The 26,471-nt window shown below is 35.1% G+C and overlaps 1 protein-coding gene across 7 annotated transcripts in view; it reads right to left on the reverse strand.

The window, feature by feature from the left end:
• LOC147066278 (uncharacterized) overlaps positions 1–25,929 on the reverse strand; it is a 32,677-nt gene extending 6,748 nt beyond the window's left edge. For 2 of the 7 annotated variants that reach the window (XM_085956010.1, XM_085956005.1), the window contains exons 1-11: positions 25,760–25,929; positions 22,105–22,417; positions 19,201–19,382; positions 18,423–18,482; positions 17,642–17,863; positions 15,308–15,457; positions 14,294–14,384; positions 11,613–11,857; positions 10,715–10,801; positions 5,160–5,352; positions 930–1,182 (exon numbers count right to left, since the gene is read on the reverse strand). In XM_085956010.1, coding sequence (XP_085812136.1) covers positions 930–1,182; positions 5,160–5,352; positions 10,715–10,801; positions 11,613–11,857; positions 14,294–14,384; positions 15,308–15,457; positions 17,642–17,863; positions 18,423–18,482; positions 19,201–19,382; positions 22,105–22,417; positions 25,760–25,819 — 1,856 coding nt within the window. In that variant the 5' untranslated portion in view covers positions 25,820–25,929. Of the gene's footprint in view, positions 1–929; positions 1,183–5,159; positions 5,353–10,714; positions 10,802–11,612; positions 11,858–14,293; positions 14,385–15,307; positions 15,461–17,641; positions 17,864–18,422; positions 18,483–19,200; positions 19,383–22,104; positions 22,418–24,522; positions 24,662–25,577 lie in introns of those variants that run through there. The other 5 variants (XM_085956009.1, XM_085956004.1, XM_085956008.1 and 2 more) reach the window with 4 other exon arrangements.
• Positions 25,930–26,471: the final 542 nt, after the last annotated feature.

Here is a 26,471-nt window from a genome sequence, read left to right on the forward strand (position 1 = left end):
ATTTTGTCAACTTCCAAGGAACGTGTCTCGGCCGTCGAAGTATTTGTGTGTAATTTCCACAATTGCGATGAGCATTTTATGTACATCCATGTTATTATATCGGTGACATTTAGACAAAGGTAACCATCACCAGAAATGGCAACTACACGTTAAATATCGGACTCTTAGGGTCAAAGAAACGTATCTGATTATTGTCTACTTTATAGGAGACCCAAATATAAGTAAATTCACATGGCACTGACATTAACAAGAAGTCTCCTTGTCACCTATGTCATTTTATGTCCGTACCAATATGTAACTCAAAATTGATAAAATTTGAGATACATTTCTTTCACCCTAAGGGACCGATAAATGCCAATGTAATCAGTAAAAAATACTCATTAAAGAGACTATGGCCATCAAATGGTACAAAATACTGAACCTGAGCGATTAGAGAGTAGTAAGTATCTCTAAAATATGTTTTCAAATACCTTTAAACGTTCTAAGAGGAATATGCACCTCAAATTATGCCACAGCGTCCGTTTCAAGAGCAACAGATTCGAATCCCGAGTATAGTAAATTGACAGATAACTATTTCAATGTGCGTTCTGAAGATCTGTGATCTGAAGGGTTGATTCAACGTGTTAAATTACCAACCATCAGTCGTAAAAAAACCAAGGAAAATTTTAATAATTCACCTTATTTGCCAAAATTTTCATTTTCCTAATACATAGTGACTTTTGTCTGCATGACAATGATATCATCGAATAGCGCTGCTCATCCTGGCTTTCGTATTTGAAGTTTTCGTACCAAAATATTATCATATTTTCCATTACCACTTTGTATGAATAATATCCTTGAATGAATATGAAATCTCAATTTGCCTAACAATACAGAATAGGGGGTGTGGAATGAGCAATCAAAAGTGAAGAGTAGAAGGGGCAACGTACCGGTCACCCTGAACGCAGTTGGGGCAAGAGCAGGCGACCCTGACTATGCGCTTCTTGACGGCCTGCGGTTGCTGCGAGTTGTTAGCCAAGATGTGGGTGCTGGTGTTGGTGTGTGTGTGCGTGGGGGTGTTTGCTGAAGGGGGAGGGGGAGGCTGTTCGGGCGAGGCCCCGCCCCCTCCCGCGCCGCCCCCCACCCCCACTCCCACCACCTGCCACTTGCCCGGGTCTAGTGGGTCCTGCTGTATCTGCTGCCCTGGAACGAAGCAAACCGACTGATGTTATCATCCGCTGACTCGTTTCATTCAAATAATAAAAATGTACATTCAATGTTCCATTCAGTAAAATATACAAAACTAATAACTAACAAAAAATATTTTATAATTAAGTATAATTTTGGAGAGCCAATAAAATTGATAGGTACATATAAAATTCTGCTCAAAATTCATAACACATTTTGGTAAATGTGCCGGAGAGGTGGACATGAAATTTTACAACTTTCTTTTTAGACCAAACCAAACCTAACCTAACCTAACCTAACCCAACCTAATATTACCTCATATAATCTTAGTTTGTGATAATGGTGTATCAAAATGTATGAAAATTTGAAATTTTCAATTAACGATTATTGGATCGAAAAGCCGATGCGCCGACAGAAAAAGGTATTTATTATAATTGTCTACATGGAATAAACTGTTTTGGTAAAAAAAATAATTATAAAAGCTCGTGTCCACCTCCGTGGCACAATTACCCACATTTTGACGCATCATTCTTTTTAATCTATACTCTACACGTAACTCAAGATCATGTAATTGTGTTTCCGAGGATTGAAGTGGATAACAACCAATCCTCGTAAACACATTTTCACAGTTATATGCTACATCTTCGAGAGTACATAATGTAAATGACATATTATGACCGTTATCATATGCTTATAAACTTGTGTTTACCTTGAAGAGATTTTATTGGCTTGCATGATAATCTAGCCAAGCTGATGTCCCCAGCTTCATCTACAAAATTCTTATTATCCATTATCGCCTTCTTTAAATGCATTTATGTAAGCTAACTTTATAGATGTTGATAATATTCTCGATTTATGTGGATACCTGATTAGCCATCGCAGTAATATGCACAAAGTTTGTAATGTTTAACTACACTTCCATTTCAAAAGACAAGCAAGAGTTTGCTAGCGAATTACAGAATTCATACAATTCTATAAAAATGTACGGATATATTGTCGAAAAAATCAGTACATTGATTTAAAAGAAACGATGAGAATATAATTAAGCACGAATATTCAAAAATATTGTTTGCAGCAGCAGACAATATTTTACACATTTCGATTGGAGTTTGGCATTGGCACATTAATTTGTTTGACACTTACCGACTGGGACGAATGGAATCTGTTTTACCGTCCGTACGATAAAAATATTATTGCCATAAACGAAAATTAACAAATTTTGTAAAGAAGAAATTATTACAAGGACATAATTATCAGAATAACAAAAATTGACATGATATAAAATAAAACCATATACACCATAAAATATTATTTTGAATTAAATGAGATTTCCATGAAATAAATTGTCTATTCAATTCTAAACTATCCTAAATGCCAATTTTTCGAAATACGTTTTTTACATAAAGCGATTCTCTGTGACTAAACTAATAAAAAAAATCAGTATGAATATAAACAGAAAAAATATTAAGAATCTAATATGGGCTAAATGATACCAAGACTGCTATCGGTAACCCTTCCTTCCTGAGATTTTTTGCAATATACTTGTAATATAATAATCACCTATCGCACTTTAGAAAGTTTCCAGATGGAATAACAGTACTTACTTGGTATCAAAAAAATTTTCTGTTGAAAAATATCCCCATCCTGTGTTAGGTTATAAAAATCATTTAAAGCTGATACAATAAATTGTAGTCCATAATTAATATTAGGAAATTAATAAATCCAGTTCAACCGACGCATACTTTTTAAAGTAACATTTGATTCGATTGACACAAAAATATTCGGAGAAATAATATAATTGAAATTAACCTTCTCTCTACGATGCTAATAAATTCCATCCATCCCGGTAACCTTGGGGTATATAATACGAAATTACAGTAGGTAAAATGGAACATAAATATGTCTATCTAAAAAGGTTTCACCATCATTATTTGCCATTTTGTTTTATCTATAAAATAATCAAAAAAGCACCAAAACTTTATTATAATTATACGAGTATTCTTACAGCCTACAATACCATCTTGATGTCACACCCTACTGTGCGAAAACATCTTCTTGGCTACGCGTCTAGGCGCTGTTGTTAACTAAATGGGAGGAGCTTGTTAGTTTATAATGGAAGTGCGGTTAAAAGTGGGCGGAGCATGTTAGTTCACAGTTTTAACACATAGCCAAGAAGATGTTTTCGCACTATACTTTCATATCTCTTTCTCACAATAATTGAGTTTATCTCTCTTTGTCACGTATACTTTTAACCCGATCTCTTTTGTTCATAATGGAATGCGATGCTCTGTTTGCAATGTGCATTTATGATTTATGACAGATAAAAAAAATCCGATAGATATCTATCAATTATAATTCAGTACTCTCTCAGTAATCCCAGTAATTCACCACCCCAAAAACCAGACAAGTGTCCAATAAGTGAAAGCAGTGGATAAAAGTACATAGACAAAATATGGTAAAAATTAAAAAAGGTATTTCGTAAAAATAGTTTTTTTGAGAAATTTGTACTAGCAAATTACGGTTTTATTTATAATCAAAATCAAGTATTTACTAAATTATTCATATAAACTAAGTTAACCCTATGACCAAAAGCTTCAGTTTGTGTGTCCCGGTTGCATTGGAGCACGGCATAATTGTGATGCGGTCCTTGGGCACTTTCCTCCCTGGTACCTACATTACTTTCTTCGCGATGAACATACGTTTTACGAAGGAGGAGTTTCCAAAATAAACCCGTCTCGTCTGCGTTGTATACTTGTACGCGGCGGACTACTGAATTTGACAATCGAATACCGGCGAATTATAGAGCTTGATTTTGTGCTTTCAACCAATAAAAATAACGGCGGATTATAGTAGTTGTCGGATAATCGAGCGATAATACTATCGATTTTGAAAATAATAACATTTTAACACATTGATCGCCAACTGGTTTTACATAAAATAGTTAAAAAAAAAAATGATTATTTGTATCTAAGGTATTATTTGATAGGTTATGAAAGAATATAATGTTTTTTTTCATTTTGATGATTTTTTTACATAAATATTGGTTTTTATGATGTGCCGACCTCATGTGTCCGTCGCGGCGCCAACAGGTTAATTTATTATATTGCGCCGGGCAGGCCATTTCGCCGGTCACCTGTCCATATGTGTTGACGAGGGCATGGTGCCATTTCGAGGTTGAATTATATTTATAATATAATAAACAGAAAAGGCACAAATACGGAATAAAAGTTTTCAAATTAGGTACTATAATACCTGGATACACATAAACTGGAAATATACGTATACGTACATTATAATCATTTTTATAATTCTATTTTTTTATTATTTACATAATTTTTATAACTTACATTTTTATAATCTATTTAATTTTTATATCAATAAAAACACATTTACAATTTAAAAGGAAAACTTTTTTTTTCATTACGTACATTCTTTACATTAGTGAGCCTATCTTTCGTTACTTTGAAAGAATATTCTCAGGCCAAGCTGCATTAACATACAGAAGAGCCATGCCGGCCACCTCATATAGGATAATACTCGGCGCGCGTGCCCGCCGGCGCTGAAAATCAACTCAAACGTAGGTCGTCCTTGCCGGTCACCGTCGACCCCCACGGCTATCTTGGACTAACCCAGTGCCGGCCACCGGTGACTCCCATGGCGATCAACGTGTTAATTATGTAGATGCAATATTATTATATTAATATGTACTATCGACACAAGGTACTTGATGGAATTTGAATTTAAATTCTAATGGATTCAAGTTTTGTACTATTCCATTTGAGTCGTTTTGTGCGCCCCGGGTTTTGCGTTTCATCATCTTCAGGCACTGCAGGCGGATTCTAGGAGTAGCCGAAATAATATGAAGATGATGAAATGCATATTAACTGAAATAATTGCAGTTCAATGGGCTGGGTAACCTAAGGTGACATTACAGTAATGGGAGTGTTTATTGATATTACATGTATAGGGTATGGTAAGAAAAATGAGCGAACCGATAATCTGCGTGGTAGGCTGCTGTGCTTGCTGTATGGCAGTGACTTGCCCCATCTGAGAAATCTGCTGCAGTTGGCCCAGCTGACCGATCTGTCCCAGCTGCCCCAATTGTCCCAGCACATTGGCCGGGATCACTTGTACGTTCCCCAGCCCGGGGATGTTGTGATATTGAAACGACTGCAGTGTCGGCATCTGAATACAAATTTTACATTACTATGCTATGTTCGGAATAACACTACCGTCCACACATAGAACCAATTGGCTACATTAATGGATACATACATAATATTGTCTACTGTATTCAAATTAATAATATCAAAATCACATTAAAATAAACATAGAAATTGAACTATCTCAACAGGCGAGGAACGATTGTTAATCATTCACTGAACCCAATGGATCCCTGCTCTGGATGAAACACACTGTGATAAAAACAAGATGTGGATTTTCAAAAAGCGGCAGACATTCTAATTTTCTCTCTGCCAACAAATTTTATCCTTATAAAACTACAAAAATGAATACAGCATTTGCCCTATCAACACAAAAAAACTTAAGTATTATTTACACGAAATAACAAACATTACCACAACAAATCAATAAATGTAGATAAAATGACAGTTAATATAAACAGAAAATGAAGAATCTACTACAACAATATACTTACGAAAAAAAAAAAATTCTATGACTCCGCCATACATCTAAATATTATATACAAGTAAACATGTTAGCAAAATAGGTCAAAGACGTGAATGCAAATTTGCAATACGCACCCTTATTGCCATGTAGGTAGAGTTCATTTTTCAACCACATTCACCTGTCTATGACAGATTGAAATTTATGACCAGACCAAGATGTCTAGTGTAGCCCTTTTATTCTTCAGATGGCATATCGTCGCTATAGGATTGGTTTGTCGAATATCCGTTTTTTTGTCGAAATCGACCTTTTAATGCAGAATGATTTTTTGTATCTAAGTGGACCAGAACCATCCTTTTCTTTAAATTACTTTGTAATGAATACAGCATGCATATACTGTAAAAACAACAATTTAAATACCTCCATGTATTTAAATATAGGATAAAGACATTTGTTTTTCATCTCCTGAACATTTGACAATTGGTCTATTCGACAAACCAATCCTACAGCGACGATATGGCAAACATGAATAACAAATGAAGTAAACTGGTATGATGATTTTAGTTAGTATAAATCAACATGAAAATATAAGTACCTACATATTACTATAAATATAATATCTGCTGACTTTGGTTAATTGAAGATAAATGCAAAATTAGTGATTTCTAGATAGGTAGAGAGGTAGGTATAAAGTTAATGATCAGTTTTATAGAATTTACCATTACTGTTTATTATCTCGGTTCACGGAAAGAATTTAAAGGTTGTAACTCGGTCTAATGAAAAATATCAGTTTTGGATTAATTTAACCTAAGACCTCAGATATAATTGAAAATAAAATATAATACAATGCCAATTTATATGCTCCTCTAATATTATGTCATCAAGGTTTCTAAATTGTGTACTAAAAAAATAACAAGTGGAAAATAAACACCTATCAATGAAATACAATAAAATATTTATGCGGTTTGTGAGAATGAATCAAGAACCAAAGTATAGCTTGCATGAATAATAAAGTGAATAGTGCAAAAGTACCAAAGAGAAAGCATAATAATCCATTTCACTAGCGGACAACAATCACCATAGATGATACCTGAATAATATTTCCTGTACGAACATTTGTTGTGTTTGTGGGGATCACAGTGATATGCGGTCCGTTGGGCGTGCCAATGTTTATAGTTTGCTGTCCGTTGCCAGACTCTCCCATGGAAGTCGTCGCTTGCTGGTTTTGAGTGGGCAGTGCCTATTTATACCCAGCAATTTCAAATACATTATTTACTTGGGAAGACGGGGGGGACTCTTTTATGAAAGCATAAGCATGGTAAGCAGGGTAATCTTATTCTTCCCGGTCTAAATCAAGGTAAAGCTCAATGTGAATACGACCCTCAGATTGAATTTAAAGTACTAATAAATTATATGTAATTATTTTTTAATCAATTTGAACTGAATATTATGAGATTGGAAATACATAACTTGTAACAACGCCTGCATTGCATATCTATTCTAACTATGTGCTTAACACCATAACAATTTTTCATCATTTTTCTGGGCCGTATTATAATGAAAATATGAATGTAATTCCACATAATAACGTCTATGTCAAAGTACATTGCCATTCTAATCTATTGAAAATATTTTAAGTAATAGTTACAACTAAATATTTTCCATAATGTGACAGCTGGCAGACATATCACGATCACTAGAGGCAATATTAGCAAATACTATTTGAGTCGTATAGTATCAAAAGAAGAACTGTCGCAAATATATCGAAATTTAGTTTATTTAGTATGCCAAATTATTCTTCTGACCATAATGTACGACTAGCAATATAATATTCGAATCAAAATCATATCTGTGTGGTATAAAATTGTGATGGAAAATAGGGCTTGGTATCAGAATTAGAACTGTTCAATACTTTGGAAACAAAAGTAGAAGTGTTGAATTTGAATTGAATTTCTAATTTCTAAATGTAGAAACATATTTCATGCTATTATAACACTAAAAAATCAACAAAAGTTTTTCGTCATTTTCTCGAAATGATGAATAACGCACAGATCTACTTTTGATACTATACGACTCATTTTTAATGTTGCATATCATGAGATACATAACGCTTGGAATATACCATAGCATTTTTATTCCAATTTTTAATGATTTCGGATATGAAAGTTATGTTGGAATAGATCTCTTGAAACAATTTTTTGTGATTTTTCTAATAAATATGTTTATGAGGCGGTGACAAGCCATGTTTCCACTAAATAATTACATTATTAGACTTAACAATGACTGGGAAGCAAAAAGTCGTTAAAAATAAAAACCAAGTCGTCAACAATACGCACTTACATATTTTCAAAACAAGGTTTCATCTAATCGTATTTCAAAGATACCATACCAACCATAAATATCCTGTATAATTATATTGGATCAAAATCAATTTAAGCGTATACGATTGTAAACTGTATTAAAAAAATCCAACTCTTTGATGACTTTATCTGTACCGAAAATAAATGTACCTTTAATATTACAGTAATATGTACCACACTTACGCGAATTCGGAGTTACGCGGTTCGTTATCCGACACTTCAGACCTAATTCCGCCAGAAAAACACATGACAATTGCATGCTTGACAGAAGGTCTCAGCTCAATTCAAAAGGGCTTAAAAATTTTAGAAAACAGACAAAGAACGCGTTATAGCTACAAAGCAGGGAATTAAAAAATTATTAGCTTGCCACAAAGACAATCTGCGTGAAAATAAGAAGGCGGTGTGTCGTCACACGAATTTGTTAGATTTTATGAAACCATCGACATAGTAATAACTTTTTTATGTACTCTTTTATTTTTTTTAAATTTTGTACACCTATGTACAAAGAATTGCAATTATATTAAATATTTTTCTTCTAAACTAGTGTTTTTGTTAGTCCTTGGTCCTAATAAAACAAACTTTATATGTTTATGTAAAGTTGTACCCCAACTTACGCGAATTCGACTTAAGCAATTTTCGTCAGACCCACCTATCGCGTAACTTCGTAATATTACTGTATTCTATCATCTTTTCAAGAGATTCATCGGTGACTTGTAATTATTTATAAGATGTATTTTATATGTGATGAAGACTGAGTAATAAATACAAATTATTATAAATTATTCTATGTATCATGTTTCATTATTATATCGGCAATATCGATTAATGTTAATATTTTTTGTGTTTACTATTCATGTAATGACAAAACAATTTATGATTATTGATTTTAACAATAAACAGTAATGACATTGACATCACAGGCCAGAATGAAAATGTTGTTAGAGAAATATTTGTGGACGTTATAAGAAAATGCCAGTAAACTACTAATGTTGAAAAAACCAAATTTAATATAGACACTGATACTTTCAGGGTGGACAACAATGTTTTTGGAATGGTCAATAACTTCGTATACCTGAGGATTCTCCATTAATAGTGAGAGTAGCCTAGAAATAAAAATTAAGAAAAGAATTGTGCCAATCAACAAATTTCACCTCGGTCTAATGAAGATGCAACATTCCAAGGCAATGAACTGACACTTGCATCTTGTACAAAAGACTAATAAGACCAGTATGGCTCGAAACCTGATGCATGGCCAAAAACATAGAAAGAGTGCTGTGCACATTTGTACGGAGCGTGCTGCGCAGTATCTTCGGGCTTATCAACGACAGGGTGGAGATGATACAATACACTTTGTACATGAGCTTGCACATTGTACTGTCCGCCAACCTGGGATGCCTTTAGATGGCTGGGTTATGTACACAGAATGGACGAAACACGCATGACACAGAAACTAACATTCGGGAAGCCGGAAGGCAAACGAAGAAATGGTCGACCTCGAGATAGTGTTGAGTTGGATTTAACGACCTTGTGTAGCTCCAAGAAGAAAAGTTTTAGTAATACGCAACTTGGTACTACAAACCTAAACTATTATTATATCTGAAATTTTAAACTACCAATTATATAAATTATGTTTTAACCATATCTAGACATGTATCCTGTAATATCCATTGAGACCTCTTTTGGGTTCGTAGATAATGACAATGAAACAATGATGAATGAACATAAAAAATAAATAGATACATGACTATATATATTACTGACTATATAGAGATATCAATATTGTTCTAACTGAATTTATCAAAGTAATAACTCCACTTATGAAGAATTTATTTACAGAAGATTTGCTTGGTATAAATACTAGGGATGCATTGGCTATATAATATGATAATGATCTTGAAATAGTAGTTCGCAATGTTAGAAATATGAAACTTTTGAGAACAATGTTAATATGGAAAAGACAAAAGCATAGTCAAGACGGACCTGAAGTGTAATGGTAGTAGGTCCGTTACCATTCCCCGGTACACCGACATTTCCCTGCTGTGAGCCACCATTCGTCTGCAATCCACCACACACCACACCACAACCCCACCGTGTTAGTTTGCAATCAAGATAAGCACACAACTTATAGTATTTTTTAGTAAAGAATGTATAAGTTAACGAAGTAATATAAATGCTCTAATCCGGAACATAAATATGGAAGATTTTCGATATACTCTGTTAGGAAAGTATTGTTGTTAGCCATTTGCGTGACCTCTATTTATGGTTTAAAAAAAAGTAGAAAACAATGTTAAGACAGATACCCATGCCCGGGATCCAAATACTACTGGTATAATATATAATATATTGATGGAAAAACCACATGTGAATTTCCTAGTCACCATATTATGTATATATTTGAAACGTATTAAAATACATGCACACGAAGTTACATGTAAAATGAGATGGAAGAAATTTGAAAATCATAATCATCATAATTTTAAACCATATTTCCTGTCATTTTTATTTTGATGTAGCCACGTAATAGAAGTCACCCACCTCTACGAAATAACATATTTTTTTACCTGTAGATTAGCGATGGACGAAAGTTGAATCTGCTGGATTTGTCCGGAAGGAGAGATCAGATTGGCCACCTGTGGTTGAGGCTGCATCTAAGAAAAAAATTAAGACTTTAAGAAAATAATATTAACATATTTATTTCACATCACCAACAACCATTCTCGTAAAAAAAAGCTTTGCCAATATAACCTCCATTCTGCGGTTTAAGTTAATGTGTATTTATCATCAATTTCTAATACTCTCCTCTGCTTTAGTCAACTGTGGCTTCCGGTACCATCGCCATATTATCTTCCCACCAAAGCTCAAGCACGACACAGCAACTTCAAAAGAGTATAAAAAAGTTTTCAAAAACGCTTAATATAATATGATCGTACCGTACCCTAATCATTTTCCAGTCAAAATAAATCAAGAAAATCTTTCTAGACGCAACAGAGGAGTTGGCTCGAAGGAATAATCAGCTTGAAGACGTCTGATGCAGTGAATGACAGGCATCTAGGGCGAGGACCTCCCATCTGGCGATAAACCCAATGCTAGAGCACCGAACCACGCATCTTCCTCGCAAATACATTATATGCCTGGACCGGACTGGCCTGGCCGTGGACATAGTGCGTATAGAATGCACAAATGGTGATTAACCACTAAACGTGTTCTTGAGACCTGCGTCTTATTCCGTTCCTGGGGGATTTTCTCCCATCAACCAAGCTGATAAAAATGCACGGACATGGATTGAGATTCTACCGGTGCCTATCTAGTGATAACTCTTCACAATGTGATTTTGTGTTTTTAATTTAATTCCTGTAGATATTGTTGTCCTTCTGCCGTACAAGAGAATGTGAAGTATCAATTTCAAAGTGAATCAGTTAACTGCATAAGGTTTCTAATAAAAGTAACATTTATAATAACCTGAGTTAACTGTGGTATAATCTGCATCTGATTGGGCACCATCTGCGAGTGCGGAGACTGGGCAAAGGCTTGAATGGGAAAGTGGACAGTCTGGTAGACGGTTTGTCCGTTGGAAGTGGAGACAGGGAATTGAACGGGAAGACTGGCCTGCTGGAGGAGACCGCCGGCTGAGACTTGAACAAGACCTGCCGTCGCACCCGGACCACCTTGACCTGCTCCCGCCCTTTGCAATTGGACGCTCTGACCTAAATATTAAACAGTTTATTCATCATTAGCATTTTTATTTAACGTGTACCTACACTATTTATTTTTTTTTAGAAGATCAGCCATACCGTTTGTTGACAATATAAAATACTTATCATTGTGAATAATTTCAATTACTAGAATGAACAAGAGATTTCATCTCCTTCTATAAGTAATAATTGAGAGACGAATTCTTTGTGTTTGTTATCTTGATAATGGTGTGACAATCGAAATGACTATCAACAGTAGCAAAATAATTAGCAGAAATTAACATAATTAATTATTATACTGTTTGGTCACATGATTAACGTAATTAAAACAATATCATTTAAATTACACTTTATAATCTTTGATTATTTTAGTTCATCAACAATATGCTCTAGAACAGTGTTTCACAACTGGTGATCTGCGGGCCACCATTTAATTTTTGGCGCCCAAATGCATATGCTAAAAATTCCAATAAAATCTTCAAAACCCGTTTTAATATTATATTGTTTGAAAATTTCACAGATATCTTTATCATTTATGGTATTTAAGGTACTTATATCCGGAAAATTCAGATCGTACTATATAAATAATATCTTTTATTTCCTCAAAACGTTTCCCCTTTTTTCAGTGGTCCGTAGGTGTTAAAAGGTTAGAGAAAAGACGAGTCTAGAAAACTTTCAAGTACCCGTACACATGTAATATCATTAATATTAACTCTACTGATAGATAACGTCGTCATGACTGATAAATAATTAACATATTCAAATGGTAGAGTTAACTAATCATTAGGATTCTGATAGATCATACTGTTCTTTTCTTATTTCTTGGAGACATAAATAAAAAAAAAAATCAAGCACACAAAGTTAACAATATAATAATGATGAAAGAAAGCAAACAAGGATGTGCGGGAGACTATAAATATGTAGTATGTAAGTCTGTAGTGTGTGGTCCAACCAACACCAATGAATAAATAACAATATATATACAATAAATAACAATATATATATGTATACAATACATTAAAGGCACCCTTTTCCACATATTATGAAAATGAGCTGAAAACGTAATGTTTAAATAAGCTGCAAGTCATTTCATATTGCGGATTTATTATATTATGTATTATAAAATTTGCAGCTATTGCTAATATAAACCCTGAAACTTGTATTTCTTACGAATAAATCTTATTATTTTATTAACTACCTACCACATATTATATGACCATTTTGAACACAAAACATGATGTTTGAACTTTACAGGAACAAAAACATTCATGCCAATTATTGTACATAAAGAGAAACCCAAATACCTACACTTAAATTTATTTAGTGTATTTAGATGAACAATCACTAAAACCACGTAAGTATACCATATGTATATTACCAAAACATCAATACTGCCAAAGACAGTGGCCAAAAATAATGTCACTATATCAACTTACAAAATACAAGATTCCTATGGTGACCATTTCTTCTTTGTTAGTCGCTTCACAAAGAGGTTTCATAACAGATTTATTTTTTTACGAGAAATAGATGTTGGCCACTTGCTCAATCTATATCGATTTTATAACCTGACATGTTACCGCTCGCCCATCGCAAGCATTACATTACTAAAGATAATTCATAACATAATAGACTCATGGATATTAATAAGGCGGAGAATAACAAACCTTGTGTTGTACTATTTTGAATTTGCTACTCGTTTTTGCTTGAGAGAGTAGAAGATGTTGTGCCATTTTTTTTGCTATTTTCCATAACCTTTTGAAGGATAGTGGGCTTAATGTCCGGGGTGGAGTTAACGCTAGCCCCCGATATGGTGAACGAAGTCTGATGATTGGAGGATAAGCCGGCGGGGATGGAAAGGTTGGCGCTGGAAAATGTGAATGAACCTTGGTTGGACATGTTGGACTGGTTGGAATTGACTTGGTTGGACCCCAAGCTCGAAATCGGGATGGTGATGTTAGTGCCGGGAATGGTGATGGTCATTTGTTGATTTTCCATAGCTGCAGGATCGTCTCAACATTCAAAAGCAGGATTAAATGATGATGAAGGAGGAATAAGTAGAGGATAAAAAAAAGAAAAATAACAAGAGATTAGTGAATTATGATCGGCGGACAACGAAACAAAATAAAATAAAAAGCAAGCATGCCTTAAAATAAACTGTTAACATAAGAGAATGGAATCGAACTTTGATTTAATAAAAATAATAAAGATACTTTGATACAAACATAAACAAGTGGTTAACGTGGGTCAGCATTTTGTCATTTTAAAAAAGCAGGATACAAAATGAAATAATATTTCAGCCTTCACCTCATAACAAGATAGAAGTGGTAAAAAATGAAATTTGCAGGGATAGTTAAAATATTTACAGGGAATTGCAATGTTACGGACAATTAGTATAGTTTAATATTTAATAAATTATGCTTGGGGTTAAATAATATTGTTTATGTTTACCTGATGGTAAATGGACTAGATTTTGCAAGAGACCGGCCGGCGCCCTTATCAACTGACCACCCATCATACCCACTCCGCCCATACCGACATTCTGAAAATAAAAAAATGATTTACATCAATAGAAACAATGTCTGAAAATAATAGATTGAGTTAATATCATTTTATCTAAATATGAAATTGAAGCTGAAGACATGACTCATGGTATACGGTTTAAATAAGCAGGAATTCATTTGCATTGTTGATTCATTTGTAACATTCACTATTTTCACCAGCATTTGTCAAAAACAGAAAGCAAATTTAAATTCAGTGAAACAGTCAATTCCATAAACTATTATTATTATGCCCAATTCAAGACGCCAATGAATCCATGTAGTTTTAACTTTAAATGATTAAACGATACACAGCGATGATATGTGAAAATATGAGACAGTTAATCCTGAAACAGTTGGATAAAAGATGAATCCTCAAAAGGTTTGCTAATATGGATCTTAGTTGTAATTATTCACAGATTTGGTGCAGATATTGACAAGATATTTAGAGAACGTCAAATGCGTATGCTCTTGCTATCAAATCTACTACATTGCAAACGTTTCAGAAATACCATCAAATGTTATAGTAGCTCCCGCTTGTTATAGTCTGATTAAAAACATATCGTCAATTCCAATTATTAGGCCTATAAAGTGTGTTTAGTCAAACATTAGTTTGCGGATACATGAACTGAATTGATCACACCATCTTAACTCATTTGGTGCTAACACCGCGACTGGCGCTTTTGTGTAAGTTGGCCATTATATATAATTAACATATTTAAATGTGGTAATTAAATATTAATTAACAGGTCAGCAGTGATTGTGTTAAGCGTCCTGTATCAATACACCCCAGATCCAAAGACATTCAGTCAGTCACTTGTACTCTTATATTTCTGTGCATTAATATTATAACGCTACAGTAAAACCTTTGAATTGATTACATTGAATGTTAACTTAACATTACATTGAAAAATTTAATAGTTACCTGATTCATGGAGGCGGGTATGAGAAGGGTTTCCTGCCCATCGACAGTGACGGCTTGCATCCCTTGAACGCTTTGAACGCCTTGTATTCCCTGCATGCCCTGCATCCCTTGACCCCCTTGCACCACACACGGACTGTACATGTTACCCTGCTGCTTGAATAGACAAAACATCATTTACAGTTTTAGTCAAATTGTGTTATAATACGAGGGTGGGTCAATAATTCCTTAGAAAAAAGCATTAAAACAGTTTTTATTTTTGTATTTTTTTTTTATTTCTCAACATAATCTCCTTGGAGCTCAATACACTTGGTTAGACGTTTCTCAATTTTTTTTAAACCGTCAGAAAAATAAGTTTTCGGAAGGTCCTCAAAATAAGCATTTGTCCGATCGATGACTTCTTCATTTGAAAAAAAACGTTGTCCACTTAGCCATTTTTTTAAGTTTGGGAAAAGGAAAAAGTCACTGGGGGCTAAATCTGGCAAATACGGTGGGTGGTCGACCAATTCGAACTTCAATTCTTCAATTTTAGCCATTGATCGTAAACATGTGTGAACACGGGCATTGTCCTGATGAAAGAGGATTTTTTTCCTGTTTAAATGAGGCCGTTTTTCTTCAATTTTGTTTTTTAGCTGGTCCAATAAAGATGCATAATAATCCCCTGTTATTGTTTTTCCTTTTTCCAAATAGTCAACGAAAATAATTTCACGTGCATCCCAAAATACAGTAGCCATAACCTTACCAGCTGATTTTACGGTTTTCGCCTTCTTTGGACATGGTTTGCCTTCGCAATCCACTGCTTTGACTGTTCTTTCGTCTCGGGAGTATAGTGGTGTATCCATGTTTCATCTACAGTCAGAAAGCGACGAAAAAATTCATCCGGATTGCGTTGCATGAGCGACAACAGGGCTTTAGAGGCCACCACCCTATTGCGTTTATTGTCGACTGTGAGCAAATGCGGCACCCATCTTGCAGAAATATTTTTCATGCCCAATTTGTCATGTAAAATAGAAATGACGCTACCTTTTGAGATCCCTGTAACCTCAATTATCTCACTCAACTTTAATCTTCGGTCACTTAACACCATATCGTGGATTTTATTGATCATTTCTGGTGTAGTCACCTCTACAGGACGTCCTGAGCGTGGTTCATCCTTTGTTGATGTACGACCACGTTTAAATTCATTTAACCAGTTATAAATAGTTGCAAGTGAAGGAGCAGATATGCCGTGAACTAAATCCAACTAATTTTTTATTTCCTTTGCTGTTAACCCTTTTATATTAAAATGTTTAATAACAGCTCTAAACTCAATTTTCTCCATTTTCCATTTTTCCATTTTCCACAAGCAAATTTTTTTTTTAAATGTACGAGAAACACACAACAACCCGACCAATCTGATTGAAACTTCGCAGCATACTGAATCGGTAGTGCCGCTGCATGAAAACAAACCGCTTACAGTACTAGTCGCGCCACCTGTCGGCTTTTCTAAGGACTTATTGACCCACCCTCGTAATATCAATCCTACCACATCATCAATCCTGATGTCAATGCACCTAGAATCGATTCTGACATGATCATCCCATCATAGCCATGGACGGCATAACTCCTCTTCAGAATCCATGAGCTGTATGTGTCCTGCCTACCGAAGGCATTCAATCGAGCTCTCATCTTGTGCAAACATAACATACAATTCATTATTGCAACTAATACACAGTCACATTCCAATGACCTTTCTCTCGAAAACAGCCAATGTATTCTTACTTGCTTTTGTTTATATTGATATTTAAAAATATGTACTCTGTTTAGTACTGCAATAGGCCATGAGGGGAAATGACAGTAGTTTAGTGAAAAAGTGAAACATTCACAAACACCCAGGCATTGAGAACATCGCATAAATATATTGTAACCTCACCAGGAACCCTTGGATGAAAGGCCAGCACCTTACGCACTGGACAACGAGGGATACTGTCCAGCACTCTGAACATGGTGAAAAAACTGCACGGATGAAATTCTTGTACATCAGTTCTTTTGTTTTTATCGATAAATGCAGACAGCCCAAGTCATGATTTTTATCTTGGCATCTGTAGCTGTAGCTGCTTCAATAATTTCGTATTCACCTTGATGTGGTGAGAGGTTACATTCACCACCGCTCTCTTATCATCTTGTTTCTGGCCAAGTCTCAGTCTCAATATTCGCTACAATCATCTGTTCTCATAATCAGTAAACTATGACTGTGACTCATTACTCGCTATCATATACCAGCAGTCGATTTAGGTTTTGACAGGGTACAAAAAGCAATGAACTAAATAATATGAATAATTGTCATTTTAAAAATACCTGCAAAAGTTGTGGATGAAGAGGGTGAACAGAGAGAATATGAGGTTGCTGTTGGGTGAAGGTGACAGGATGCTTGGGAGCATTCTGATTGGAAACGTTGCCACCCCCGCCTCCTCCCCCAGCCCCTCCCCCCACCTGTCCGCCTCCTTGTGACACTTGCACTCCCTCACTAACGCCTACACTGCCGGGGAACATTTGCTGCAATTGTTGCAGGGATATCACCTGAAAACACCGTCACTAATAAATGAACAGGCCACTATCTGAAGAATTCTTGTGAATGCTTATGTATAAGTATATATTTTATTTGTTATTGAACTACTTGTATAAAGTAAAGTAAAAATTGTAGAGTCTCAGGTATTTCACTATTTCATTCACATCTTTTGAATGGAATCAGCAATGAGTCCAAAATTCAGATCAAAGATAAGACAAAAATATGAAGTCATAGCAATCTATAAGAATATTATCTACTTATAAAATGGTGACATTTAGTCATGGCGTAAGAGGTCATTTAATAGCCATGAGTGTTGGAAAATTAACCATAACATACCTCTGTCTCACTTCTTTTTCCATCCCGCTCGCCCGTTACAATTACCTCGCAAACACCGCAAGTAAATGTAGCTACTCTACTTATATTGAAAATCCTCAATTCCTTTTATTTTAGCACAAGTAAAATAAGTGTTAAATTCGTATTAGAAGGAAACACCTCATTTCCAGCATTGGATCATGTATAACTGGCTCATAAACTGCGATAATATTATTATGGGTAATAAAGTTTACATACCTGAGGTTGCTGAGGTTGCAGCTGGGCAACACTCGCTATTGCTGCATTCAATTCATTTCCCTTTAACAAAAACAAAACTATTAAAGAAATTTGCACCAGATTACCAATTATCGAAACTAAAATAAAGTGTGGAGGTATTGACCTTTAATCACGTCGGCAAACTTTTCAGACATAAGTAAGGGTTTCTAGACATATTCTTGAATTTTCCTCAAAGAAAATTTATCCAGAATCCAGGTAAAGAACTTTTTTTATCGCTATCCTTCTATACTTTTTTCCGTCCGTCCTGTTTTCTTTCCTTCCAGAAAAAGTACATACAATTTTCCCGGAAAAAAAACACAAAATCCATTTTCCCTTACTTCCCAAAATAATATTTTCCTCCAAAGATGCCAATCTCTAAAGTGCTGCTGTTTTCTCAGCAAAAATAAAGTATGATTTCCAAAATAAAAGAATACTGGGTTCTTCAGAAGAAAAGTAATTTAAATTAAAATAAAACACATACAATAATACCATGTTAAAAAATTGCAACCTTTTTCATGTGGATTCTTAATTTGGAAACATTTCAATGCTGAGTAATCAATCTCATGAATAGTTTATCTATTGCCATGTTTAATACCACTATTTAGGCAGGCCATTTATGAAAATATGATAATCACAATAAAAAAAACTATTTGCGATGCTTCATTATGTTGATGCTTCATTATGTCGATGCTATAAATGGAAACCTTGCCCCATGAAAATATACCATTACAAAACAAAATGAGGAAAAAAAGTTCCTTACAGTGAGTCCTTGCGCCTGCAGTTGATGAACAAGGGCGGCACTGATGACTCGCACCTGCTGCTGAGGCTGTGAGTGGGAGTGAGACAGCTGCACAAGCTGGGGAGGCTGGGAGTGCAGAGTCATGGGGGCCATCTGGATGGTTGTGGTGCCATCGTTGCCACCGGAGTTGCTCACTTGCTGACCTGGTTAACGTCAACCACACAGAATACATTAAAATTTATTGTTTATTTTGTATGTACTGTATACAGCAGGCACGGGCAAACCGCGGCCCGCGAGCAATATTATATTTTTGAAAAAGATTCACGTTTTTATCTTTTAACGCCTTTCTCAACTACAAAATTAACACCAAAATTTAAAAAAATGTTAAAAGACGTAAAACAGTTCCATTCCTCTCATTAGATTGTTTATTTTTGTAATATTTTTTTTCATAATAAATAGTGTACATAATTATTACCCGCCGCTCTTTTTGAATTCCTGAATTTTGGCCTTTCTTCCGAAAAGTTTGCCCCCGCTGGTATACAGTATACCAAGGGTTCTTAACCTTTTTGCGGTAGCGGGCGCATTTGAGAATTTATAAAAAAGAAAATTGCTGGAATCTATTTTCGAATGGCTCTAAAAGCGTCTTAAGATGAGTAATAGATAATTTTAGGTCAAAAATATTTTCACCCATCACTTTTTTTCATCCTTGGAAAATGTACAAGAGAATTTTTCAAAAAAATATTCATCCAAAACTGTATTTTAGCTTTGAAGGCTTTTATGTAACTATTCATCTCTGCTATATCGCGGTTAAGAACCCCTGCAGTATACACTTAAGCCAATATAAGATTATCAGAGATCTTTGACAAAGATGTTCTATCAAATACCTTATAACATTTCTATTAACACAATGCTTACGGGCCCTTTTAATTAATTTTGTAATTAACGTGTTAATTTGCATTTGAAAAGTAATTAGCAAAAACACAATTTTGTGCGGCCCGTAAGCATTGGGTAAGGGCTTGCGCAGACAGAGCGCGGTCAGGCGGTCTGCGTTCCGCGTTCGGAGTTCGGCGTTCTTTGTACTGTATGGACTTCATACTGTATGGGTACACAGCCGGCGGTCAGACTGCGCCGGTCAATTGGAACGCTAGAGTTCTGGAGTTCTATGCCCGGAATTACAAAGAACACCGTACCTCCCGTCCAGTCCCGTCATAGGAATTTGAGCAGTCACACAACATAGAGCGAAACCACACGGGGGAATGAGTACGCAACAGCGGTGCTTTCTCACTTCCACTCGCAGTCGGAATATAGCGGTCTCGCATTATGCAGCGCTTGTGTCAGTACAACGTTTGTAAACAAATGGAACGCTTATTGTTGACCGCCACCTGTCTGCTGTCCCTGAACGTTAGCGGTCAACGGTCGGTTGAACGCAGAACTCCGACCGCTCTCTGTCTGCGCAAGCCCTTAAGAGCATTCTTTTATAAAACATTTTATGTTACACTATGTAAAATACTTTATAAAATTTATGTTTAAAAAATGGACAACGATGTTGTTGGCATATACGTTTGGGTCTTTTATTATTATTTCAGTAATCTGGATGTTGAGTATCATATTATCGACACCTCCTATGTATAAATAAGACCGTAACTGCAAAATGGTACTTTTCAGTAGTACGATTTTAATAAATTTTATTGACACTACAATGTTAATTTTTAATGCTGAAATCGAAATTTTTAAATTGATTGATATTATATTGATTGAATTTTTTTTTTCAGTTATCATTGTTGTATTATCATTAAAATTATTTAATAAAAGGCAATCAAGTCAAAATAGCCAAAAACGCAGTTACCACCTTTTACGTAGATGCCTATATTTTATTTCATATTTTTCACATCTTACAACCAAAAAAATTATTGGTTAATTTCTTGTCGTCTTCCGTTTTTTGTTTTGTAATGAGCTGTTAAAAAAGTGACCCAGTGTAGCCAAGTTTACTGAAATTTCAGCAGATCTACTAAAAATATTGGAAACATGGATTAAAGGTCACGACTCAGTGGCGAAGGGTGGAGGTAGGCTGTTAAGATTCGCTATAAATAGTGCACACTAAACTTTTTTAGTCATATGTATTTGTTTTTATTGAACTAAGACTACAATTTACAGATGGTGTTAGTTAGTTTTCAAAAATCAATTAAACCATGCCTAAACGAAGCCATAACAGATTTAGTCTAATTTGGGCAATACGACAAAATTGTGCACACTTTTTCATTCATAGTTATTCGTTTTCGTTGGATTAAATATACATATTACACATATTGTTGGTTAATTTTTTTAATTCATTAAGCCCCGACTAAACCAAACTATAATAAATAAAAAATATTATTCTATTTACAAAATATTCAAAGTTGTGTATGATTTAATTGCATACTTTTAGATATTTTAGAAATAGACATGTATTTTTTGACTATTATCTATTATGGCTTGGTTTCTAATGGTTTAATTGAATTTTAAAAACTAACCAACACTATCTGTAAATTGTAGTCTTATTTCAATGAAAACAAATACGTATATCTGAAAAAGTTTAATGTGCACTGTTTATGGCGGATCTTAACAGCCTACCTCCACCCTTCGCCACTGGGTCACGTTTACGTGGATTTTTTGAAGATACTTGTCAGACTATAACAATAGCACGCTTTGAAGACCACTCACCAAGAAAAATCTACTGAATTTTGAACATGTCATCTGGCAACACTGCAAAACACTCTTTACCATAGACCTTTGATAAATGGTAATGTTCTGCTATTGATGAAAAACATAAGAGACTATTACACTGTAAAAGATTTTATAAAATATTTTTTATAAGAAATATTTATTAAAGATCTTTGATGGTCAAATTCTAATACCAGTCATGGCGGGTGGCAAAAAAATATTTACCCGATATAGTATAGTGTACAGTGGTCTCCTTCAAATCTGGAGAAGAATTCGCATCGTGTTGTTGCTGTTGAACTTGCTGCTGAACCTGTTGCTGAGCTTGTTGTTGCTGCACCTGTTGCTGTTGCGCTTGCTGCTGCGCTTGTTGTTGGGCTTGTTGCTGTTGTTGAAGCTGTTGTTGAACTTGCTGTTGTTGTTGTTGTTGTTGCTGTTGGACGTTGGTTCCAGGTGCCATCTGAGCAGCGGCCGCACTCGGTCCAATTTTACTGCAAGTAGCTGCCAATAGCGCCAACGGGGAAGGAGTCACTTGGGATTCCTGTCAATAAAATTACATCTGCATTACTTGCTATAAACCACAAAAATACTACAACGGTTAGACACATAATATAATACTGGATGAATTTGGAACTGGTTAGCAGTGTTACAGGATAATTATATATACCTACCACATAATATACAGAAATAGATCATTCATTCCCTTCCACATCATTAACCGGTTCCATGCCTTCAGCGAGTTTTCTCAATCTATGAAGCCATAATCGACAGGCCGCACATACAAATTTCGTGAGTTATCTCGTTCGACTTTAAAGTTTAAGCTCAAATTACCACTGTCGATTGATTTGTATAATCTATAACAGTGACATCTGTTTGAATAACTATGAAATACCGAGCCACAAATTATCGGTATTACAGCGACTTTAGTAAGAGCTTCGCTATACATTCAATGTGTCGTTAAAAATCTGTGGGCTGTCAGCTACTGCCATAGTTATATCGTGAGGCATAGAAAAGGTTAAGAGTCCCTGAATATGGTACACCCATCGCATCCTACTTAAAAAATAGTATCTACACACCTATCAATGGAATTGGTATGTCATTAAATATTCTTGTATTGGGTCACCAAGTAGCAGATACCGATACTGAGTTACAGGTAGGGTTACCAGCTATACTTAAGACAAGCCACCACATGATTCATGCCATATGCCGTATTGTTGAAATGAATTGTGATTTGTCAGTTGATGTGAGTAATAAAACAAGACGACTAAATTGAAATGTTGTTTCGCATCTTTATGTGAAATTGAACGAGGCATTCCCTTTCAAGGTGAGGTTTCAAATAGTTCCAATGATGTAGCCAATCACTGACACTTTGCACAGGTAGGTGTAACCTGTCCAAATCGTTTTGTCTATTTTGTTACTTTCTCTAGTCTACATTTGTAAATTCTACACATTACGAGTGGTAGATTTCCAGAATCCAACCGGGATCCTGAACAAAGACTTCCTTTTTTATGGCTACTGTGTACGTGTATGGTGTACATTAAACATTGTATACAAACTATTCGTAAGTTGTACCAAAATTGTTTCCAAACATTGTGAACAAATGACCTTGGATTTCTGTTTTCCTATGCAGATGGGATTGGTGGGAAACATTGTTCATATATAGATGGTTCCTTGAGATAAAATCAAATCGGTTGGCACCCTAGTTAAGAAGTATAAGAAAAACCTCACAGACATAAACTAAAACAACTTGAATTCTCTTCTGCAAATATCAGCAAGAAGCCAACACACTACTCTCCTTAAGACAATAAACTATGCAAACACAATATAGGAACATTATAACTATATTTCACACCACTTTTCATTGTGAGATATTGTGGTAGGTATTATAGTTCTAGTAATTAAACAAACATTGGGTATAACACAACACATAGGTACACACCATTTCAGTGACAACACTCATTGTCTTATAGACATGCAGAAAACAAATAAATACAAGACAAACTGCAAGACTAGACGGTCAAATAATGAGTGAAAAGACTTTCCGTATAACTACGTATAGCTTCTATCTAGCGAGGAATAAGAAACTAAAACTAGCAATAATAACATTCTAGAATTCGTAAATGTTACCATTTTGTAAGTGTAGATGAAAATAACCACAGCCTACTCCAACAGTATGGCGGTGAAATAACTCATGAATAATGTATGTATCCACGAATGTTCCATGCTTTTAGGTTATGTCAAACATTTTATAATCGGATTACTTTAACCGGATAATAATACTTAATATGTAAATAATGTTTATATTTAATGAATATCTATATTTTTATAGTTTCAGAATATTTCCCCAATTATGTTTAATATCGGGTTATGTTGACATTATTTTGACAGTAGCATATGTTTACAAAAACTATCGCAAGGGGAAACATAAACAAGTTTTGACAGTTCGATAAAATGTGTGTCAAAGCGACATGGACGATTCGTGAGCAAAATGTCAATAGATTTCTCGTGAAAATCTTTTGGGCGACATGAGAAATAAAACGCGTTAATTATTTATTTTATTATCTCGGGCATGTGGAAAAATGTGAGATGATACGAGCACAAGATTTTGTGGGATTGAAAAAAATAATAACGAGTGGACGGACTTACGTTTCTTAGTAATTAAAAACAATATAATTTTAATATAAATACGGTGTTTTTATCCAACTAACATAGTACGAGAAACGTGATAAATATTTATTTTCTCAGATATCCATGTTGGACTGCGAAGCACAAATTTCGATATTTGAACGTTTCGTAACAATGCCAAAAAGTACACTCGAATTGCGACAACAAAGGCAGCGCTGCACTTGCGATGTTGGATTTGATCATTTTTATCAGGCGATTATGTTTATTTTATCAACACACACGACATCCACCTCCCAATTTAGAAATTTGATGCAATTCCGACACGCCTATTCATGAAGGGAGAGGCCTCCGCGATCCGCTTTTGCTCGCATTTAGTGACCGCGCCCTACCCGAATAGTTAACGAACGCCAACCAGAGCAATCCGGCACTCCCATCAGGGTAAAGGGAACAACGCGGCAAATATAAAAAACTTACAAAATTCTACAGGAATTTCGGAAAAAAGTCCAACATAATCTCTTTTCAGCTAAGACAAACTCCTTTATCGAGAAAATGTTTTTTTAATACCTTCTCTGAAAATCACTAGCCAATATAAATTAAAATTATGTTGAACGAATAAAAATTCATTTTTCCCTTCGAGACGAAATTTTATTTATATATTACAATACACAACGTTCACTGTTCCAAATAAATTACGTAATTACACGGCGCACTGAAATGATTTCGTATGAGAAAATTTGGGAAATATTGAATTATCGCTAATTAATAATTAAGAATTTATTTAAAACCACTAAAATCAAACCAAAAAATGTTAAACTATTACCAGTAAGCGTAGCTATTTTCATTAATCTCGTTTGCATGACAATACAAATGTTTAAAAAATCGTTTTAGAAAAAAAATCACAAGTTTTCGACATCGCAAGTGTAGCACTGGATATTTTTTTTCTTCTCTAGGCAGAGAACCGTAGTGATCAGTTTGTTGAAAGTAGAGTCAAAACTCAAGGAGATAATGATTGGGAAAAAACACTTCACAAAACACAACATCCGTGCAAATCAAAATAGATAAGTATAGGATCGTACCGATCGGTTATGATTTTGAAAGGGAGTAGTCAAGATCCGCAGTGTCTACCTCTCGCGCGTCACAAGCCTTGCCCCAAAAGCCAGTTACTCCTTTTGCCCCGCCTCCCCCTGCGCAAAACAGATCGCAATGTCGAACGCGTCAAAACGAAAAAATGCCCTTAAACCACGTAGCCGGTACTTACTTTGCCACTTTTCTCCAATTTAATATACTCGGACTTCGATTTCACTGAGTCAGTCGACATGATTTTCGGTTCACTATGATTATTTTGACTTCTTTGTTCAACATGATTTCACTAAACGGAACGAAGACAGTTGACGCGCGACACACTGCGAACGTCCACAAGCGCGTGGCGAGCGGAGAACTGCCGATCGCACCCGAACTGCCCGTTCGAGAGTACTCGGCATTTATTACTCCGCCACATAATTTCTTACTTTTAACTATATTTCGAAGCTATTTCGAAAATATAAATATGTAGAAATATAAATAAAAAATATTTACAACGTTTTCTGTATAAATATAATGGGATGATCGATTTTTTGCGATTCGTGTCAGGACTATTTTCTATGGAGAAGTAATATTTTAGCGGCGAAAGATAAAATACGAAGTCGTTGTGTGGCCTCAAATATGCGGCCGTGGTACCATTGGTAGGGGGCAGATGTGAACCGAGTTGCCCTTCCCTTGCCCGCGGCTGCGGCTTGATCGCATCGCGGCTCATGTCGTCACACTCGTCAGCTGATTGTAGTTGTAAAGTTGTATTTCAGGAAATAAACAATGGTGTCTAGCGCATTTTTTATTGATAGCGGTGATGGACGGTGAATTTATACGCCGTCCGGAGTCGTTTTTTAAACAGTTTTTTTTCTTTTGTAATTCATGCAAATTTTAATTATAATTAT

The sequence above is a fragment of the Rhyacophila brunnea genome, unplaced genomic scaffold (genome assembly GCF_057557595.1).
Source record: "Rhyacophila brunnea isolate RB1 unplaced genomic scaffold, BYU_Rbru_1.0 scaffold_5, whole genome shotgun sequence".
In the NCBI taxonomy this organism is placed as follows: Eukaryota; Metazoa; Arthropoda; class Insecta; order Trichoptera; family Rhyacophilidae; genus Rhyacophila; species Rhyacophila brunnea.